Source organism: Parasteatoda tepidariorum, chromosome 4, assembly GCF_043381705.1.
Source record: "Parasteatoda tepidariorum isolate YZ-2023 chromosome 4, CAS_Ptep_4.0, whole genome shotgun sequence".
NCBI lineage: Eukaryota > Metazoa > Arthropoda > Arachnida > Araneae > Theridiidae > Parasteatoda > Parasteatoda tepidariorum.
Genome location: NC_092207.1, coordinates 82,955,801 through 82,978,560, shown reverse-complemented (window position 1 = coordinate 82,978,560; position 22,760 = coordinate 82,955,801). Strand labels below are relative to the sequence as shown.

The following is a 22,760-nucleotide window of genomic DNA, read 5'->3' as shown; positions in this document are numbered from 1 at the left end:
AAAACACTTTTGAAGTTTGCTGATCACTTATTGCTGAGATTTATTTCCCAGCATTATTTGCCTACTAATATTTTATTTACCATCATTAACAATGTCGCATCGAATTCCCAAATTTAAGCAGTAGAGAAAATTTCTTAAAATGATAAATTATCTTGCATGCTAATACAAATGAATCATCCTTAGCAAAACCTATAGTTTCCAGGTGTTTCGCACTCATCACCCTTAATACATTTTTTTTTAATCCTTGTCAGAAATAAATATGAAAAGTACATAAGATATCGAAAAATAGCATTTAAGAGATTAGAAAAATGGTATCGAAAACTAACGAATCACTAATGATCAAGGCATATATATATATATATATATAGATAACCACCAGCTAAATTACCTTTCTATGTAAAAAAGAAAAATTATTTTGCTATTGTCAGCAATATTGACATACTTCAAATGAATGCACAGTGCGCAAAAAAATAAATGTACCCACCGGAATAAATTTTAATCTTAAGTTCGGTTCTTCATGTTCTAGGACTCGATCCTAATAGTTCAAGAGGGTGATATCAAATATACTGATTAATTAGTCCAAACGATATTTTAAGTTAGGATATTAGACATAGAAATGTTATCCGATTAAACATACCTTTTTTCGAAGGATTCGGATTTCTGTCCCCCAAAATATAGTAGTTTCAATCTAGAAATATTGTTTTAATAGTTTCTTCAGGAACGCGCTTGAAAGTTAGGACCATTTAATGTTAACTTTAGTTTTCGCTAGTATTAGTTCACTATACCCCAATTTTTTTTAAGTGAATTGAAAAAGTTTTGCATACAATTCCAATCAGATCAATAAATTCCTATTCGTTTTTCTAAAGATAATTTCATGCAAAATAAAAATTTCAGTAAACATTTTTTATTACTTTATTTAAGGGAAGTCGAGAAACTTAAGAAATGTAAGGCGTACAATTTTTTCATCATTTGCAAATTTAAATGTCAAAATACAAAATTTAAGCAAAATCGGTCAAATAAGTCCTGAGAAATAAAATAAAAAACTCTTATCTTTCTAAATTTGGTCCCCTAACTTCTTAATTTTTAGTGTCCATTTTTTGTGANAATTCAGGGGCCTACGAAAAACTTGGGAGAAAAAAATTTGTTGACAAAAATAATTTAGCTTTAAAAACAACAAGTGTATTTTGCACAAAATTATGAAGATACAAATAAAAATATAATATTTTTCGGTAATAAATTATTTTGCAGAATCTTATCATCTAATATATTACTTTTTTGCGATATTTGGATTGAACGAAATCTTGTATTATACTGTCGAATTGCAGATAAAGTTCGATAAACAAATTTGTAAATTAAAATCCATATTAATAAAAATGTAAAAAGAAATATGCAAGAAAATTTTAGCATATATTTTGAAAAAAGAGGAGTGGGGGAAGGAGGGGAGGGCCCAAAAACGGCTATGCCTAGGGCCTACGAAAGGTATAATCCGGCTCTGACTACAATGTAACATTCTTTTCTTGCTTAGAAATCACCGGGGATATAGTTAGTTCCGTACCATTAAAACTCAATCGAAGAAAGTGCAGTCTGATCAGATATTCAGCATTCATCCGGTGAAAACAAACTAGCGCCCAAGCCACCGAGATGAAGATGGAATATTTAACTCAACCCAATGACTGCATGGCTAGCAATATAAGATGTACTATTTAAAGGTAGGTACTTTATTTACGTCTCGCTAGAGCTGCACAATGGGCAGTTGGCGACGGTCTGGAAAAAATCCCTGGGAATAATCCGAAAACATGCCACCGCAATTTTGATCCTCTGAAAAGGGGATGGCTCACCTGCTTTGGTAGCCTGAAAACCAGCGCGTTATGTCGAACACTTTACGATAGGACAGTTTAACGAGAATCGATACCGCACACCCTCTGTCCCTATGCAGGCTGATCAAAGTGGTCACCCATCTGCTAACTGACTACAGCCAGTGATGCTTGACTTCGTTGTTCTACAAAGAAGCGTGTCCTTACGATCAGTCCTCTGCGGAACGTGCTATTTAAAGACTTTCTACCTTAACCGCTCCCACAGAATTTAGAGCTGCGTTGCTCTCTAGGTCAAGGATTCCAGATTATTTTTAAAACATAGGTAAGAGGATTCACAGTCTATTTCCTGTAGTCCAATAGTGTAAGGGGCCGTTCTCACAGTAGGAATAGGTTTTTGTTTGATGAAATATATATACATGAAAACTCTCCAGTCAGATTCGTGCTAGCATCCGTGAATTTAACGCATTGAGTAAGAGTGGCACTTAAGGCTAGTAAAAATTATCAAATCACGTTTTAGGAAACAATGCAAAAATATTTTTAAGATATTCTTACCAATGATGAAATCGTATTGAGAAAGCAAAGAAGATGGTGTTTGAAGGACTGTCGGTGCATTCTTTTGAGTTGCCAAAGACATGAGCATGAGAGGTAAAAGAGTTGTATTTGCAAGTGGAGTTGGGTATGAGTTTTCTCTTGTAATGTTGTAATCGTACATCTTGTACGAAAGATTAAACTGCATAAAAAAAAGAATAACAAGATGAACAACTTCTTACAAAAATTGACATGAGAAAGAAAATAAGATAAGTTAAGTTGCAGGCGAAGACGCCACTGTGGTTTGTCGTCTAATCGTAGAAGAGTGATGTATGAAAAAGGTGACTAGCGTCCTCACAAAACAAAAGCAAAAAACTTGGTTGCAAATTTTTTTTTTTAAAAACACTCAAAACCTCACCTCTTCCTCTTATTTTTAAAATGTATTTCTTTTTAAAATTACTGCTAATGATCTATCTTCTAAAAATATTAATTTAAAAAGATAAAGCATTTAGTTTCCAAAATATTTATATAGAAAGTTTACAGCCAGATATTTTAGTTTCTTGAAGACATTGGTCTGCTCAATATGATATGAATAGTAAGTCCGAAACCGAAAAAACAGCAGGTTCGTGCCCGAAAGCCTCAACAAAAACTCAACAATTGCTGAGGAATAGCAGAAAAACCTCAGTGCGTGAAGGTAGCGGGTTCGAATCCCACCGTAGCACAAGATGTATTCTTCGTGATGCCCTTCTCTGAATTGTTCTATATGTCTTTCTACTTGACAAAGGCTTTATAAGTCTAAATTGAGCATACAATCCTGCAAATGTATGTAATTTCAATAAAGCAGAAAAACGCTAAATGAGATAAATACAACTTTTTTTTGCTAGCAATGAAATTAATTATTTTGACGAAAGCTTACAAGCGTAAACATACAAGCATTTCATTAAAATAGAACTAACTTAAAAACATACAAGGGGTAGGTAGGTACTTTATTTACGTTGCACTAAAGTTTCACAATTGGCTATTAGCAATGATCTGGGAAACAATCTGGAGGATGATCCAAATACAAATACCATCACAATTTTGATCCTCTTCAGAGAGGAACTCATTTGTTTGGCCACTTACTCGATTTAGACATGGATCTGAAGAGAATGGAAATTTCTCCAGATCCTTGAACTCGTGGTACTGATAAGTGACGCAGCACAGAATCTTTGATTTCACTGATTTTACAAGCACGTATATAGCATGTACTCGCTGGGTCTTATCGGAGATAATGATTGAACCCTGACACTTCCGGACCGAATTCCGATTTTCTAACTATTGGCCAACCGCTGCCCCAACACATACAGAATTGAATTAGAAAGGACCCAACACGTACGGGTTATTTTTCTACACCCCAAAACAATTGTGAATGCCCAAAAGGCCAAAGCGTGGCTGAAACAGCCTGGTTGGTTGGGTGTTGGACCGAGAGATCGTGAGTTCGATCCCCACAGGTAGAAGACTCCCCGTGTACAAAATAGTGGCAGGTGCTTGCTAAATCCGTCAGAGTCACAAAATTCTCCAAGTTTCTGTAACAAATCTATACCTCTAGGGTTGCTGGAATGGAAATTGATCGTGCTCTGATTCAGGTCAAAATGGACTGATGGTGTATGAAACTGTCCTCTCGGTAAAACGGGGTGTGACGTATCTTCGCTGTCTTCAGATCATCCTCGGTGATGTTTCCCAGACAGTCGTCGTCCCGCAGTGGACTGATCGTTAAGACACGGTTCCCAGCAGATCACCGAAGTCAAGCATCACTGGCTACGGTCAGTGTGCGGGCGGGTGACCACTTGGATCAGTCTGCGTAGGGACCGAGGGTGTGCGGTATTGATCCTCGTTAAACTGTGCTACCGTAAAGTGCTCGACTTCGCGCGCAGGTCGTCGGGCTACCGAAGCGGGGGTGCCATCCCCTCCGCAGAGGATCAAAATTGTGATGGTATGTCTTCGGATCATCCTCCGGGATGTTTCCCAGACCGTCTCCAATAGCCCATTGTGCAGCTCTAGTGCGACGTAAATTAACAATAACAATAACAACCCAGACAGTCGTCAATAGCCCATTTTGTAGCTCTAATACAACATAAATAAACTACAACTACAATTTAGCAGTTGTTATTACAAGCAAAAATAAGCAGCCAAAAGCGTATTGGTACCTTTGTTTTATAACTTGAAGCTGGTGTCTCCTTAGAAATTAGTTGTTCAGTGTGTTTCTCAAGGTAAGTAAAATTTTGTATTTCAGGCCAATGTAACTTTGTTTTCTGAGCAATATTACAAATTCTTGTCTTTTCAAAATGAGAAATCTTTTTTAAACACGAAATAATTTTTCAAAAAATATTTGTTATTATTTAATTCATTACGAGTAAACTGTTATATGTTGCAATTTTTTTTAAATAAAATTTATATTTCAGTTTCTAATTAATAAATCTTAGACTCCTAAATAAAAATTTTCGTAGTATTTGACAAGTCCATCGTTAATTGTTGGAAAGTTCATCATTAATGTGATAAAATATTTGAGAATAAACTTATTTTATCTTAATTACCTTTTTAGTTTATTTAAATTCTATAAATGTTAAACTTTAATATTTTTATTATTGCAGGATATTTTTTAGTGTTTTTTTTAACATTTTGGTTATGAAACAAAATTTGCTAGACTCAAATAAAGACATAAAACTGTCCAGAAAGTAAATTAAATTTAGTATCTTTCTGCGTCCTTAATACTAAAAAATCTAACCACCAAAAGTAAATCCAATCATATTTTTGGTGTATACAAACTCATTGTAAAGGCAGTAAAACAAAAATATTTAAATATATTTTAAAAGATTAACTTGTACCAACTTTTGTCCAATTTCGCAACAGAAATTTGGTGAATGCAAGCATTTTTCCATGCATCAACAGTCCGTGTACGTAATTCACTTGTAGATGAAGTTCTTTGAAACAAGGAGAATCATTAAAACAAACTTTGTATTTTAAAGAAACAAGATATATTGAATAAATTTTGCGTGCATAATTGACTCATTTTAACTATACTTAATTTTTCTTTTTTTTTTACTTATAAAATTTTAAAAACTTTATATTTTTGTAAAAGATTCCAGTTAGCTTTCAAGCAAAAGAAAAATCCTGCAAAAACCATTTTTATTCAAATTTGAGTTTTATTTGCTTGCATGCAAACTGTTACTGAAATATAATTAAAGTAGTGTATTAGATTCAGAAATATGGTTCTTGAAAGAAACATTTACGAACCATACTTCCACCACTATGCATATCAGATCTTGGACTGTATTACATCCAACGTTTGAAACCAGATATTTTAAACGTTATGCAAGTTGTAGAGAATTTAATCTTTGGTGGGAGCACGTAAATTGAAATTCCAGCAATGCAAAACAGAAAGTAAAAGTGTACTTTTCAATTTAAGCAATAAACATTCATGTTATTCTAAATGACATTCATTGTTTCTATAAACTGTTTAACAAATAACAGAATTTTTGCGAGAATTAAGATCACGAAAACGTGAATTCCAGATTAAATACTACAATCTGCATAAAATTTTTATTATATTAAGATTTTTAATACGGTTATAGTGAGGATTGGTTCTGATTATTCTCTTTTATTCTGTTTTCATTTTTCAATATGTAATGTTAATTTTTAATCTCATATTTTCGAAATTATTCCTGAGCTCCAAAATACCTAAACTAACCCTTTGCGCTTTATCCACCAGGTGAAATTTTCCTTGGTATTCACCATATATCTAATGAAATAGCTCACTCTTCCTCTATTGGCATGACAGCTCTTTGTGGGCCAGAGCCTTCCCTAGAAATATCCTCCATACTGCTCTTTTCTTTGTGATTGTTCACCAGTTAGTATTTCTTAGCATTCCTTTTCCACACAGCAAGGCCATGTGATCTTAGGCCTAGCTCTAACTCTAGTTCCCATTGGTTTGTAATTAAAGATCTTAGTTCTAAAGGAAGAAGGGTTCGTTCATGCGACCAGCCAGCCTTAAGCGACTTATTTTAATGTATTTGTTGATCCTTGAATGGCCTATATAGTTTAAACTGTCGTTGCAACAATCTCACTTATATTTTTGCTCACAAATGTAAATCATAATTTAAATTAACAAAAGCACTATAAAATGAAATGTAACTTACATTTAAACACCTGAAACAGTGGCGTCTCTTAAGATTTTTAACTTATAGAAATAATGTGAAGTTAAAACTATTGTCGAATAAAATCATTTGAAAAAGAATAAAATAAGTTAAGAGTTCTCTGAAACAAATTTTCAGGATTAACTTTTGAAATCAAAATCCTGAATAGGCTTCGGATTTATTCGGAGTAGCATAGAATTTCCTCTTATAAATAAACGGCCTTGGGTAGGAAAAACATCCTTTAGGCTACCCAGAAGTCAAACTGTAAGCTTTTTTTTTATTACTAAACTTAAACATCAGATCATACAATTTTACCTTGAAAAGCTACAATTCAGATATATTAAAATTTAATTTATGGACTAAACTTTTTCGCAATAAATTTCATCTAAAACATTACTTCGATTACATTTTTTACTACATACTTGAATTAATATTCCTTTACTTTTACGTTTATGCATAAAATGGAGCATATTTTATAAAAAATTTTATCCGCTAATTTCATTGAATAAAATCTGCAATTTTTTTTCCTTAATTTTAAGTTAACTAAACGGTTCAAAGGATAAAATTTCATTATGTTAGACATTATTACTTTGACATTACCTCTAGGAGTTTAATAATCTGTTTTTATCGGTAATTGAAATATGTGCCTATGAAAACCTTGTATGATTTAGGAACAATGTAGTTTCCTTGGTAGTAATAATAGTAGTTTGTAATAATTTTCAACAACAAATTCGTATTATACCAGTTAGAATTTTCAGCTAATATCCTTAGCATTGAGAATAATTTAATAAAAATTATTTATTTTTCAGATGAAAAGGGTAATAATCATTTGTCTCTTGGTGATTGTTCAAAGTTTAGTTTCCTGTCAAGTTCAAGATGCAACGGAATCTTTTGATCCTCTACCAACATCAACACATGATCCATATGCAAATGTCCTCTCTCAGCTAAGTGATGCGATAGTTGATGTGGAAGACAGACTCTACAGGCTTACTGCTCCTAAGTATGAATCTGAAAACCCAAAAATGATCCCAAATCAGGAGAAAGATAATCGCAGAAGAAACTATTTTGATCGCATCAGAGATAATTACAAAACTCTACAGGATCAAGTTAGCCAATCTTTGAGTTCCGGTGGAATGATCAAGATGTCTGACATTCTAAACTTGAATTTCCATAACACGGGGCAACGGTCATCACTCGATCTATCTTTGCCTTTTTTGCCTTTAAATATAAAAGTGGATGCAAAGAAACCTCCAACAAAAAAAATCGATAAAAAGTCTGATAAAGATGGTCTAAAGCCTCATTCTCCATTAGCAGATGTCAGTGGAAATATTAATTTAGGAATCAAAGGTATTTTCGATGAGGAAACTTCTAAATACCCTGAAAAGAACGAGAAGAGAGTAAAGCCAGAATTGCAGAAACGATCTAGTAGACCCATCAGAACAGCGATGACTTCGAATAAAAAGATTAGCAATAAAGGCAAAATCTCGCCAAAAGTAGTTAGTGAATCTTCAAAGAGGAACAGCGAACCACACCAGGACAGGGAAGATGAAACTGGTATTCAAGGCAGGATTCTTGGAGATGTTTTATTTTCTGAATCTACCTTCGATAAGTATTTCAGGCGACTACTGAAGGACCATGGCAAATGGTTACTAGATTCCAACATTTCGCCGCCAAAGAAAATAATCGAAGGTATTAGAGGTATTACGCGGGATCAATTTGCAAGCGGGACATCTTCAAAGAGTGCCTCTCGAGACGAAATATCCTATAATCAAGACAAAGAATCCAATCTCCATTCTCATAAACATTCTGGATCCTGGAGACAAGACGCAGAGACAAAAATAGTGTTGGCTTTTACTCCTGATGGCTTGCCTTTAAAGCTAAAAATTGATCCTAGTGTCAACAAGCCTTTAAAGTTCCTGCACAGAATTCTATCAGAAGGAGGAGTATCTTTAAACATTCCGGTTAGTACCACGAATGGAATTCACTCTGTTGGAAGCGGTGTATTACACTTAGGCTTTGAGGATAGTGGAATACATTCTCGCACGCCTTTGTTGGACTTGTCCGATAGTAACCAGCTAAACTATCTCTTGAGGACATTAAGGAAATTAAAATATGAACATCATTAGACACTTCAAATTAAAGTTTTGCTACTAAAATGTTATTCTATACTATTATGAACTTTATTTGCGTTCTTTTTATTTTAAAATAAAATATTTAAACACTGTAGATTATTTTCGCATTTCTTTCTGCTGTGGGGGAGCTGATATTTTTTAATACTTATGTTCTATTAAATATTAAAGCTTAAAAACTGAAGTCTCATAGTTTTATATCTAGATTTAAGTCTTGTGTAAATGCAGTAGATAAAATTTTGCTATTTCAGATTTGATTAGTTTATCATGCATATTTGAAGCGAGCCATACTTACGTGTGTACGAGATATGCGTATGCACTAATCTATTGCAAAACAAGAATTCCGGTTTCATTAATTGGGATATAAAATTCTAGATTTTTAAATTGCTGGATTTTAAAGAGAATTTATCGAAATAAAATAAAATTGTCGAAATTAGGAAAAATTTGTGCAACTGAGAATTTAGTTTTACTTTTTCAAATGAGTTCGAAAAATACCTATCGACTTACTTCATTATATTTATATGATTCTTGATTTCTTTTTATGGAAGTTTTACTGATTTTTTTTTCATGAAGGATTATTAACCTGCTAAAAGGATAAATCTACCGACAAAACAAAATTTTAACATTTAAGAATCTTTTTTGCACCTTTATAATAATTTTGGAAACTTTAATTTTGATCCCTCTATCCTAAAGTTTAGCGAAACTGAGAGGGATCAGTTTTACCCTTAAGAGCTACAGCTCTGCGGCTTAATAATTTTTAGACACTTGCATCTTGTTCAATGCAAAATGACTGATCCTTCCTTTGAATCTATTTGTAAATCCGTAACTTGTAAACATTCAGCTAGTTTTAAATTTATTTTCACTCTGTAGTCTGGACTTTGATCTTTAATTCTGCATTGAATTCCAAAGTAATAATATACAGGGCATCTTTAAATTAAGCCGTATTTTAAGATAATTTGTTTTAATTTATTAAATAGCAAAATTTTTGGTAATAGAAAGCTTGTTGAAAGATCAAAACATAAAGATTTCGACCTAAGACTGGTGGAGTTTAAATAATAGTAAGTCCCTTCATCAAGCAAAAAGCAACTAAGAAATTGAGTATAGACAAACTTTCAATTTATAGTAAAATTAAAACTAATTTAGTGCACTTTTAAACTGAATATTTAAAAGTGCAAAAAATATTAGAGTGGATAACTTATTCCTGTATCAGAAAAAGTAATGCTAGAACCATATTTCAAATTAATAACTGTTAAATCAGTGTTCTCGTAATTTAAATGTAATTTTTTTGATAATTTGAGTGCTGCTAGAGAACGTAAAATTACTGACTGAAACATTCTGGCTGCATATGGAAAACATAAATTTTAAGGCCTGTATGCTATGTTTGAAATTCAAACTTTGTAAACTTGAAAATACTGAACATATTAACAATATTTTTAACAGCTATATATATAATTTTAAAAATATCAATTTAATATATAGTTAGTTCTTCTATATATATAAATAAGGTAGCAGATTCGTGCCCCCAAGCCTCAAAAGAATATCGGTGCTTACAAGCTAATAGCTTAAATGTGATTTAAGTAGAACCAACACGTGATTAACAACGTAAAATTGCAGATTTTTACGCTTTTGGTGGACAGCATTTATATTCTTCATTCCTTACTTTACATTTTACAAAGTGTTCATGAAAGAATGACCCAGTTTCAATGATTTGTTACTACAGTTTAGACTAAAATAGTTTCGAACAAAGTTTTAATGTGTGCTCCATTTGTAATAAGACATGCCTTTAAACCACATAAACCCTCAGTGCCAATACTTTCGATTTGTTCAAGAATGCACAAGAAACAAATGAGCTTTAGGTTGGACGTGGGCCGCATATATTGGACATTGCATGAGATTTTATTTTGCATAAAAACAATTTAAAGAAATTTAACTGATCGGGTACGCCACAGAAATGATCGACTATTCGAAAATTATCTCACAGAAAAGTGAGTTTTGATGTTCTAGAGAAAACCGTAAAGAAATAGAAAGGAAACCAATTCAATCACACCAAGCTTCCGAAATGCTCCCGAAGTTCGTCAACAGATAGAGCTTAAAACAGGGAAATTATAAAACAATGTTTTCTGTTGCATGCCAGGACAATTCAATGCAAATATTTACATGCGCATCTGTTAATTGTTTCCTCAGACAACGCCAAGCTGTTACTACAAATAGATTATTTTGAAAACTTCGTTTTAAAGTTCATGAGTGATATTAGCTTAATCTGTTGATGGATTTTAAAATCATAGAAAATTAATGGGAATGAATCTTTTTTAACAGAACGCAGAAAAACATGCTTTTCGAACAACTTCCATTAATTCCGCTCTAAAACGTTAAGCATTTCAAAGGCTCTGTGTACATGAAGCATACAATTTTACAAACTATTATTGCTCCAAAAAGTTAAACTTCTTCAGGTTCAGTTCGAACCTTTGCAATAGATATTTTTGAAAACCAAGCTGAGTTGTTGTTGTTGTAGTTCATTTACGTCGCACTAGAGCTGCACAATGGGCTATTGGCGAAGGTCTGGAAACATCCCTGAGGATGATCCGAAGTCATGCCATTACAATTTTGATCCTCTGCAGAGGAGATGGCACCCCTGCTTCGGTATCCCGACGACCTGCACGCGAAGTCGAGTACTTTACGGTAGAACAGTTTAACGAGGACCAATACCACACACCCCCAGTCCCTGCGCAGACTAATCCAAATGGTCACCCACCTGCACACTGACCGCAGCCAGTGATGCTTGACTTCGGAAAACCAAGTTGAAGTCAAGCGTCACTGGCAGCGGTCTGTGAGCTGATGGGTAACCAATTTAATCATCCTGTGAAAAGACCTAGAGTGCGCAGTATTGATCCTCGTTAAACTGTTCTACTTTAAAAGTTCGACTGAGCACTCAGGTCGTTTGACTACCAAAGTGGAGTAGCCATCCTCTTGAGGAGAGTAACCATCCTCAGCCACTATCTTTTGAGCCTCTTTGCAGAGGATCAGAATTGGGGTGGCATGTCTTCTTAACTTCATCACGGATGTTTCAAAAACAGTCGGAAATAACCCATAGTGCAGCTCTAGTGCGTCTTAAATAAAGTACAACTACTAAGATTGAAGTGCATAATCGATGTTCATTTTCATTGTTATATGAATATATAAATTTTCCAGTTTGTGTACTTCATGTACTTTTAAGTCTTAAAAAAATAACATACGTCATAAAGTTGTAGCACCAATCCGGCCATGGGTAAAATGGAAATCTAACCTGCAACCTCCATATTTTAAGTCATTTGGCAGAGTTAAAATGTTCATATATCATTTACGCAAGGAGTCGCAGTAATGGGCAATTCAAATGGCTATGTCGCCTAATTGAAAATAGTCTGAGTAGATTACTTAAACTTCTACTCAGAAAACTCGAAAGAGATCAATTGTTATTTCTAATCCAGACAGGCTTTTGCATTCTATTCTTTTACAACACTAAAGTTCTTCTCATATTGTGGAGCTTAAATCTTCTCTTACAGTCCAGAATCTTAATCTTTCGGCCAACCCATCAATTAATAAGCTAATAGCATACACATCTTAACTGTAGGCATCAACTAGACCACGCCCCCAGCATTTCAAATCAAAAAATATAAAATCGGTCAATTTCGAATTCGTGTTCACATTTCGCAGTAACTTTGTTGTACTTAATTTTAATGAATTACTTTTTTAATCCTAATTAAAATGTTACAACTTTTTTAAAGTTTTGTTTTCAGGCATTTGAGTTCCTCCCTCAGCTTGCACTATGGGCCTAAATAAGAAGACTGGGTGAGTAATCCAACTTTAGCTAACTCTTTTAAGCTTTTACTTGTGATTCCAATTCTTTAGTTTTTAAGCTTCATGCTTAACATTTAAAAATTAAGTTCACATTTATAATCTGAGATAGTTCTAAAAATTTCGAAAGTTCAGAATTTACCCCTTTCTTTTTTTTTTATCTAAATTTAGTTTTTCTTGACTAACTATTTAAATCCCTAAGCTTTATAAAAGTAAGTACTACTTTCGAGATCTCGTCTTTTAATTTTCTCCCATTTAAATTAATTTTTAAATCTCAAGCATAGCATAAAATTCTAACTACCTGTAAAACTTGATGTTTTGTCTAATCAACTTTATTTGACTTTTAAATTATTTGAATGGAACTGAATTATTTTTATATTTCAATTTAAGTCTTATTTTTTTCTTAAATTTAAATGTTGAAATCAATAATTATAAATAAAATATTGCACTTAATGCTTTAAAATGCTGTTCAGAATTTGCAGCTTTTCTAGTATTCTATGTTTATTTGCGTAAAAACAAAGCCTGCTATAAAATATTCTAGTTTATTGACTAATGAAATTTCCCTAAATAAAGTGTAAAATATTTGCTGAATTACTGTGAAGTTTAGTTTTAAGGAAATGTGAAATAAAATTTTATTAAAAGTCTTGTTACCAGTTCAACTTGAGTTACTGGTACAAATTTCGTGTCTTAAAAGAATTTCTCGACTTTCTGATTTTTATTTGACGAATTAGATCGGCTAAAATCATACTTTTGGCGACTTTGTATGTTAGCTTGCTTCATCAGAAAATCTCTTCCCTTAACTTTCTATCCTTAAGCACTGTTTCGTGAGGTAATGATTTGACTATTCATTGAAGGTTTTCGTGGTTTTCCTTTATGTAACGTAAATGCGAGTTCCATGTAACGTAAAAGCTTGATCCAAGTGATCTCTTGTCCTTAAAGTTTTTTATTTATAATTAAAGCTACAGAAGAGTGGAACATTGATAGCCGCAAACCCAAAGATTTGTCGGTTGTTCAATGTCGGTTATAAAACTTAAATTTGAGTAATCTTTATCAATTTCATTTTATGTGCATGATTCTCAATAAGATGAAACATCCAAATTGTAACTTTATCAATAAATCAGTATTAGTTTTTGACACTTTAATATTTAACTTGTTTTTGTAGTAGACTGGGAATTGTTTTATAACGTTATATTGTAACATTAGAAGTTTCAACGAATGTTTTATGATAGATTCCATCCTGTAGTAAGATAAGTTACTTTCCTTAAAAAATTTCTCTGTAAATGCATTCAAAATCAGTAGTCTTATTTATATTTTAAACTATACTGCAGTTAAACTTTTTTCAAATGGCAGATCGCTTGTCTAGAAACAAGTGTCTTCTCTAAAAAGAAAAATCAAGATGTGCAAGAGAATTCTGCAGCATTAAAGTCAAACTTAAATTAATCTTACTGTTCTGTAATGTAAATATCTCATGTACTATGGTAGGGCTTTAACGCAAATATAAAATTATCTATAGATCTAAAAATTTCGTGCTGATTCAGGTTTTATAGACGCTACTTTTTTTTTCCTTTAGTTAAACACTATTTATACGTACTATATTAAGATTCAAACAAAGCTTAATTTTCTAAATCGCACTGCTCTTGAACATCGAATCTATTGCTCTTTCGTATAACAAAATTTAAAAAAGTTAGACTTAAAAAGAAAGAACTGATTTTGCAGTAGAATATTAGGCTTATTCGTTGGTCATAATGATGTGCATATGAAGTTTCGAAAAGCTAAATATTGCAAATTCTTCAACGTATCTGTATGGAAAGTTTCCTTAAACTGTTCAGAGTTTTGATAGAAATTTTTATTTTAAACTAGTTTTAGGCCTTAATATACTTTCAAATGTACGCGAACCTATTTTATAATTGACCTTTCATTATTTTTAGTTCAGTAATGCGGATTTTAATCTCACTCGCAATCATGGGCCTTTTAAGCGAAGTATCTGCAACAGTGGACACTTTGGCGTCAGAAATAGGATCATTGGCTAGCAATCCACTTGAATCTCTCATATCGGAGACTGGCCTTAAGTCAGAATTCGAAGGCATATCTAAATTGGTAGAACAAGTGAAAGATGGCCCTCTTGGAAAACTGACTGGAGGAAAAGATTTGAAAGAACCATTAATGAGTCCGCAGGAACCCATGAGTTTGAAGCCAATGATGGGAACTAAAAAGCTTCTGAAAACTGCACCTTTGAAAAAGTAAGTTTAAAGTATTCCTTAATTCTTTGACGCAGAATATGAGACATATTTCCATGCTTTTTATTTTGCATTAGGTTAAAATAACTGAAATATTATACTTAATTTTTTTATTAATTGATGTTTCTTAAATACAGCATGAAACACTGGAGTCTTTTTCAGCGTTAGAGATAAAATCTTCCAAAAACTACTTACTTACACACAATTTTTTACATTTTATTTGCAGCTTAAATCTAAGAGAAACAGTTTATCATTGAAATTTCCTTAATTTACAAAATCAATTTTTGATAAATTTAAATATAAAGTATTTTGCAATTTCTTATTTGATTTTATATTCCACTACAAATATAATTACGATAATCTAAGATTTTTTAACTATTAGACTGCTTTTATAATTAAAAAATATTAAATTTTACTTGGAATTAAAACTACAGAAAAAAATAAGACACTGGCGTCCCATCTGCGTTAGTCCAAAGAAAGCTTGCGAAACATACTATATGGTACGTCGGAGACTAGAAATTCCAAAAATAACTGCAGAAAATAAGATCATTCCTTTTACTTTTATAGGAGCTATATAAAACAATTTAAATCCAATTAATTTTAATTATTTTTAGCTACACATAAGCCTTTTATTTTCAAAATTTTTTTTATGCTAGGGTATTTTCAGGGTTTCTTCACATTTTGGTCATGAAATAGAATCCATTTCTCAAATAAGATATTGATATAAAACAAATTTACTTGAATCAAATTTCTTACCTTAGTTTTTCACTGAAATTAAAAGCTTCAAACTAGAGCATCATTATGCTTTTATTTGAATAATTTCTTTGCAAAGGCAAACAAAGGGGAAAACTCTAATTCTTACGAGAAATCATATGCAATGTTATCTGATATTGTACGCTCTGGTGCCTACAAAATAGTTTATCATCGTTACCTAGTAAGTCTGAAATACTGGGAAAAACGTCTTTCGGTGAATTTCGATATTACTCTTGTTGTTTTGGGAAATCCCATTTAGTAATTATTACGCTCTTTCACTCGCATTCAGTAGTGACGACATTTTTTCCCCTTGCAATCCTTCATCAATGAGGACTAAAGTGACATTAGCTTAAGTAAGAGACAGTGATATTTCGAAATTATTTTGAAACATTTGCCAAAACAACTATGTAAACGTAGACAATCAATTTCGATCTTTCCAAATAACGTATGCATTATTGAACAATGAAAATTAAAGTTAAAATTTTTAGAATTGCAACGCGGCGGAATTATTGAAAGAACATCCTATATTAGTATTTTTTCTTTTTTTCCAATTTTAAAAAGAATTGAAGTGTTTTTACCTTTTTAGTTAAAATATTTTTATAATCGTGATAAAGCTCTTAGTAAACAATCACTAATATAATCGAAGCTCTTCTTAAATTTCCCACAAAATTAGAGAATAAATTATGCTAAAACGGAGTATGAATAATCCCGAGCAATCTACCTTGGTTTATTAGCGGAAAAAAAACTTATAATTTCGATGCAAATATTTAAACTGCCTTATTATTCCAAACTAATATTAAACGGATTCCTCGCAAGGATTCTTTAACAGAAATTATATTTTAAAAAGGAGAGCTTTCGAAAGTTAAAAATTTTGCGACCAGTTTAGTTTTATGAAGATGCTGATCATCTTACATAAAACTTCTAATTTAAGTTGCCGGAAAAGTTAATTAGACTGAGCGTTTCAAAAGTTAGATATTTATAGAAACGTTTGCCAATCTTAGCAATAAATTCAGAAATGGTTATTAAATAGTACCAATGGGTTTAATTTTTGAGCTTCGACTGTGCGACAATCGTTTGACACTTCTAGATTTGTAGCTAAACATGAATGAAATAAAATCTTGTTAACTAATGGGCCAACATGTTTATAAACTTATTCAGTTTTACAAGTATTATATCACTAGAGAACTAAGGCTTTGTCACAGCTTTCTATCTAATGTTAGAAATTTTTCAATTATTCGAAGTTTAATGCCAAACATATTTAATTTCTACAGTCTTGTATTTCACTTTTGACTTTCTAAAGTATATTTGATATCAATACTTAGTACAAAACTTGCAATATGAAGAAAAGTTCATTTTTGATTAAAAATTCTTTGATTTTGAGAAATATTGTGTTAAAATAATTCTAATCTTTCTAAACAAAATTCTCAGATTTTTCTAATTTTTTTCAGAGTTGTCCTGAAAAAGGCAGTAAAGGCTAAAGTGCTTGTCCCTAAAGTTAAAGTACCGCTGGTTGCATTGAAAAAGAAACCAAAAACTTACGAGCTAGAGCCAATCGTACACGTGATTGAAAAGCCTGTTCCAGTATATCACAAAGTGCCAGTGCCAAAAAAAGTTATGGTGCCGAAGTTTTATCCGGTATACAAGCCAATACCAGTGCCGAAGATTGTGCCTGTGCCATTTAAAGTGCCTGTTAAGAAAATCATTCCCAAGATAGTGAAGATCCCTAAGCCATTTATTGTGAAAAAGTATATTCCTGTAAAGAAGCCCATTCCCATTGGTATACCTTATCCAGTACCAAAGATTTACAAGGTTCCAATTCCAAAGCCTGTTCCTTATCCTAAATTCATTCCCATTCCAATCAAGAAAAAGGTAAGTCTTTATTGACCTAAACTGCTTCAATAATTGACTGAACTGATCTTTTTTAAAGAAAACTAATTCATACAAATTGCATTTGAATTGAATTTTCAGGAATGCGAGTCTAAGTATAGTAAGAGCCCTTGTCACAAAGATGTATGAGATGAGAAATCCTTTGGACTAAGTCTAAGATGGTCTTTCTCCTACTGGAGAAAATTGTAAAAGATTTTGTTGGAAACTCCGTGTTTGACTTCCTAAGAACTTTGTTTTGATTAGGAAAATCTTAAGTTTGCGAAAAGATTCAACAAAATATCACGTTTTAAACTAGTCACTTTAGTCCACTTACAATGCAGAGTTAAAGTGAAGCAGTAAAGATTCTAATTCAGAACTATTTTTCGATGTTATCAGAGATATGCAGAAATTAAGCTAAATGAGAGAGCTGTTATTTTCAATAAACACAGCAAAACAAAGTTTTAGTTTTGAATTATTTCAATAATTTCCAACCCCAGAGTTTAAGGAAATTGTGTAAAAAATATCACTTTTCTTATCAGGAAACTTTAAGATCAGTTAAATCGTACATTGATACAAGAGTATTGCAAATAAAATTTAAACTGTTTAAATTTAGTGGGAAGATGGCCAAAAACATCTTTTACCGAATCTGAAAGTATTAACCTTTATACAGAATACAATACTTGCGCTCTACACTGTTTTCCAGCAAAATTTTTTGCATGTTTGACTATTTATGTAGTTAATATGCTATCTTAAATTGTTTTTAAAGCATATTTCATCCATACGCTAATTTATGCGAAACGTGTTGTATTCTATTTTGTCCAGCTTCTAGGACAATCGTCATGTGGCAATCTAATTATATGAAAGTAAATTCCAGTGTTTAACTCTTGGGCCAATCTGGCAAAACTAATTCCACTGTTTTAGCAGCTGTTCTTTCAGCAACATAGTTCTAGGTATTTCTTTACTGTCGTAGTTGCTAACATGCTGCCTGTCTAATATTTTCAGTCAGTTTGCTGCGACGAAAAAGAACAAACTCTATCGCGAGATACAATAACAGAATAAGCAATTTAATTTAATATGAAAAGTAAAATAAGCTGAGTCAATCAGTTTCAGTCTAAAAAATCTTATACCCTAACTAAAACTTGTAATCTTTTTGGTTAGGTTAATTTGGTTAACTTAGTATTTACCGAAAGTATTTTATCTCTATTTTAAACTATATTCAATTCAAAAGCTTAAACAAATGTAATTCTAATGATTCAAATGTAATTCGTTATTTTAAACTGAATCTACTTTAAGGAGTCTGCTTCTTAGAATTCCTACATTTCAAATCTACAATCCTAGATTGAGCAACTGTAAAGGTTTGAATGGATAAGAATACTAAATGTTCAATTCCAGAAGTTCTAATTTTAAACTTTTCTTTAATTCAGTAAAGCCTTCTAAATATTTTTACAAATGTTTCTAAACTCATGCAGATAAATGCATGAAACTCCTTAATCGCTGTCCTTAATGCATGTTTAGATGCCTTGTTAAGCAGGCAGAAAATCAAATAATACTTGAGGATTATAACATAATCACTCTGAATAATTTGAGGTCAACCACCTTGAAAGTGAAATTAAAACACTTTTTTTTTCTAATGAGACTGGAAAGATTTTACAAAATCTAGCGTACTTGTGGAGATTTACTTTGCGTACTGCTCAGGAAACTATTTTTATTAGTCTGATAGCTGCTGATTGAGATTTTTTTAAAGAAAACCACCATAAATGAATTTCCTGCTCACCGAACCACTCAATTCAATATTTTTCCTGATTTCACTTTTTCAATCAAATCTTGGATAAGTTCGTTTCTTATCAACTGCGGTGGAAACTCAAAGGAATATCACTAATTTTAGTTGCATAGCAACTGAGGAACTGTCAAATTTCCCCTGAACGTTGAATATTTAAGCTTTCACTAAAAACTGGAGTATTGTCTAGCATGATAATTTTTCAAAATGCCAAGTTGAGGGAAATATTCACCAATATTATATATTATAGATATAATACGGTTCTAAAACACTTATAACAAATGCCACACATAAATTTCCAATCTCAATTTTAATTTTTGCCAAAGTTTTTGTACCGTGTATTCAAACTGTTCTTGAAATTTATTCGCAGGTCCCAAAATTTATTCCTGTTCCAGTGAAAAAGATAATCAAAGTTCCAAAGCCGTACTATGTACCTGTGAAAGTTCCTTATATAACGACAAGCTATATGAAGACACCCATGGTTGTAAAAGTCCCGTAAGTTAACTCCCAGTTATAATTTTATATTCAAATCATATTTGTGTATTTATATTAGTCTATGTACAGGGTAGTGGAAATTAAACGGGCACTCGGAGGCTTCATGCACTTGTTCAACAGAGTGAATTTAAATGAAGCTTCAAATAGAGTAAAACAATTAAAGTCTTTTTAAGGAATTGATGTTAACCGACAAAGACTTATTGCAGTAAACAAATTAATAGAAATTTATCGTGAAATATCCAACATAATAGTATTGTTAATTTGGTACTAAATGTTTACATTGAAAAATCGTGAACAATTAAAATTAACACGTTATTGCGAAAGAGAAATTTTAATTCACATCTTGAACACAAATGTAGTAAAATACTTTCCAAACGGGTAGCGGTTTAAGTAACAAAATACTTTGATGGCAAAATTTCCGTTAGAGCCTCAATGGTCAATTAACAAACTTTTCCATTTTGCGAAGTTAACTGCTAATCGAGCTTATAGCCAATACTTAAATATTTGCCTAGGTTCTGTTCCAAATGTAAGCAAATACCGGTTTTTATGATTTGTATTCTCTCGCACGAAGAAAGGAATGGGCTCGTTACATAATAAAACCGGCTGAGCCATTTTTCTGACTTCGAATACCAAAAATGTAGGCAAATATTTACATAAAGAATGAGACAATACAAAACGCCACCAATTACATGCTGTGCATTCGAGTTACTGAAATAAAGACCAAATATTAATGTACTTAAAAAGAGAAGAATATTGCCACAGTGCTTTAAATACTGAGCTTTTCAATTTAGGTACGCACAATTTATTAAAATTAGTGAATTATTAGGTAAAATTATGTGGTCTAGTAATAAAATTTACCAGATTATGAAACTAGTTGAAGAAATTTTTTGCAGAAAATTCATTCTAAATACTAAACTCTTAGTTACAAATCATTCAAAAATAGCTACTAAAATTCGCTAAAATTTTATTAAATGCTTTATCTTTAATAGATATTAATTCGCAGGGATTTAATTTGCTTTGGTAAAATTTCAACTGTTAAAGAATTAGTTTGAAATATTTTTTTGAATTTTTAATCTTATTTTTAACAAAGTTACTTAAAATGCATGGGTAAAAATTGTCTTACAAAGGAGCATCCCTAAGAGAAAATAGTTAACGTAACGTATGCGAAAGCTCTATTTTTATTGCTTTAAGTTTTTATTAAATTGTTCGCAATTCAGCTTACAATAAATCAAATTTAACATTTTCCAAAAAGGGTCAAATTTGTTTAATCATAAATTTGACAATCAGTATTGCAAGTTACATTAAATTGTCTTTTCAATGTAGAAACATTTTATAATTGAAGCTTATTCGTGTATACTTAATTTAGATAAATGTAGTTCATGCTAAAAAAACACCTATGGATTGTGAATACAAACAGGTGAATAAAATATTTAAATCTTCAAAATGTTAACTTACTTTTTAGTTGTGCCAGTACTTTTATACTTTCAATTACTGCCAACGTTTTGAATAGCTCTGAACCTATTTTGCGATTTTTTTTCCTTTCGTGACATTTGGAATGCTACATTAAAACGGATTAATGAAATTCAAATAGACTTTGAAATATTGAAAAGAACACCTGCGGAAGCTACTCGGAATAAATTTGAAATTCCGTTCTCAATTTATGGAATAGATTTTATTCACCAAAGTCCTTAACTATGAAATGTGTAAACTAACATAACATAGCGCAAATTTAGTAGTTAACAAATATTTGACTGACTGAAAGCTTATATAAAAAATTTTCACTCGTAGAAAATTTTCACTTCATTTAAGCTTTCTAGAACTTTAATTTTGTATATCATACCACTTAATGTGGTTCACTGTTCTTTTTTTCCCCTACTCAGATTTGACTTAAATCAGTTTTATCAGATTACATAAAATACAATCATTAAAGTTTGCAATATAGCAGTCCCACAGTGGACTGATAGTTCAGACACGGTTCCCAGCAGATCACCGAAGTCGAGCATCACTGGCTGCTGTCAGTGTGCGGGTGGGTGAAAACTTGGATCAGTCTGCGTAGGGACCGAGGGTGTGCGGTATTGGTTCTCGTTAAACTGTGCTACCGTAAAGTGCTAGACTCGCGTGCAGGTCGTCGGGCTACCGAAGCGGGGGTGCCATCCCCTCCGCAAGGGATCAAAATTGTGGAAAGCNGCAAATTTAGTAGTTTTCACTCGTAGAAAATTTTCACTTCATTTAAGCTTTTTAGAACTTTAATTTTGTATATCATACCACTTAATGTGGTTCACTTTTCTTTTTTCCCCTACTCGGGTTAGACTTAAATCAATTTTATCAGATTACATAAAATACAATCATTAAAGTTTGCAATATAGCCAATACTACATTTTTGTGTTATAAAAAAAACTATCCAATCAAATGAAATTAGTACCTCCATAAGCGGTGTAGGGCAAAATGCGTTTTTTCGTTCGGTTTCTTGAAACTTCAAATAGGATTACTAATAGCGTCACATACTGTTATTCTATCCATAATTTGTGATAAAATTTTAAGTTTTCCCAAATACTATTGAGCAAAGATTGACTAAAAATTCTGATACATTATCTTTTTATTTTAGGGATGTTAAAAAAGAACCCTTCAAGAAGGGCCAGTTTTCTGGAATCGGAAAATTCCCTCTGAAGTCCAAATCTTATCCTGGACAAAAATTTCCTACTGGCCCTGGATTGATGAACTTCATTTCTAATGAAGACATAGCAGTGAAGACTTATAAATTAAAAGATTCAGCACAAGAACTAGCCAAATTCGTTTGATTGTAATTTCTGTTTTAATAAACAATTTTAATTTAATTACTGTTTTCAAAAATTGTAACACTCATTCGGTTGGTAAGCGTTAAAATTAAGAGTGAGCGGTCTTTGTGCTATGTAGATACTTTATACCCATAATACCTAGCAGTAATCTTCCAATGAATGTAAACTGATCCTTGTAGTCGACATCATGCGATTGCCACGTGAACATCCATTAAACAGCCATTCAAATTCAGCAGACGTCTGATTCAGTCAAAGAAAACCTTGGCTGGTTTATTGATGGAAAGGAGCATGCGCATTTTGAATTTAAGATCTGCCACATTAGGCTTAACTAATGAAAATATTAGCCTTAATGGATTTATATTT

At 32.1% G+C, this 22,760-nt stretch overlaps 3 protein-coding genes across 3 annotated transcripts in view; 2 read left to right on the top strand and 1 right to left on the bottom strand.

Annotated features, from left to right (window-relative positions):
* The window catches only part of LOC107441012 (glucose dehydrogenase [FAD, quinone]-like), a 42,687-nt gene extending 21,506 nt beyond the window's left edge, over positions 1–21,181 (bottom strand). Inside the window, exons 1-2 of the mRNA XM_071180400.1 lie at positions 21,058–21,181; positions 2,367–2,544 (exon numbers count right to left, since the gene is read on the bottom strand). Of these exons, the coding sequence (XP_071036501.1) occupies positions 2,367–2,526 (160 nt within the window). The 5' untranslated portion in view covers positions 2,527–2,544; positions 21,058–21,181. The remainder of the gene's footprint in view (positions 1–2,366; positions 2,545–21,057) is intronic.
* Positions 4,495–8,740, top strand: LOC107441013 (uncharacterized). Its single transcript, XM_016054139.4, has 2 exons — positions 4,495–4,591; positions 7,324–8,740. Exon 2 carries the CDS (start codon positions 7,324–7,326, stop codon positions 8,638–8,640), a length of 1,317 nt encoding a protein of 438 aa, XP_015909625.2. The 5' UTR covers positions 4,495–4,591; the 3' UTR covers positions 8,641–8,740.
* Positions 12,291–22,436, top strand: LOC107441014 (uncharacterized). Its single transcript, XM_016054140.3, has 5 exons — positions 12,291–12,468; positions 14,403–14,714; positions 16,913–17,333; positions 19,478–19,602; positions 22,208–22,436. Exons 1-5 carry the CDS (start codon positions 12,446–12,448, stop codon positions 22,398–22,400), a joined length of 1,074 nt encoding a protein of 357 aa, XP_015909626.2. The 5' UTR covers positions 12,291–12,445; the 3' UTR covers positions 22,401–22,436.
* Positions 22,437–22,760: the final 324 nt, after the last annotated feature.

What these genes read in the sequence shown, in the direction of transcription:
- LOC107441013 (XM_016054139.4), top strand. Translation starts at nt 7,324, where the DNA reads ATGAAAAGGGTAATAATCATTTGTCTCTTGGTGATTGTTCAAAGTTTA.
- LOC107441014 (XM_016054140.3), top strand. Translation starts at nt 12,446, where the DNA reads ATGGGCCTAAATAAGAAGACTGG. An exon ending in CCATTCCAATCAAGAAAAAG is followed by an intron (nt 17,334 to 19,477) that starts GTAAGTCTTTAT and finishes ATTTATTCGCAG; the next exon opens with GTCCCAAAATTTATTCCTGT. An exon ending in CCCATGGTTGTAAAAGTCCC is followed by an intron (nt 19,603 to 22,207) that starts GTAAGTTAACTC and finishes TTTTTATTTTAG; the next exon opens with GGATGTTAAAAAAGAACCCT.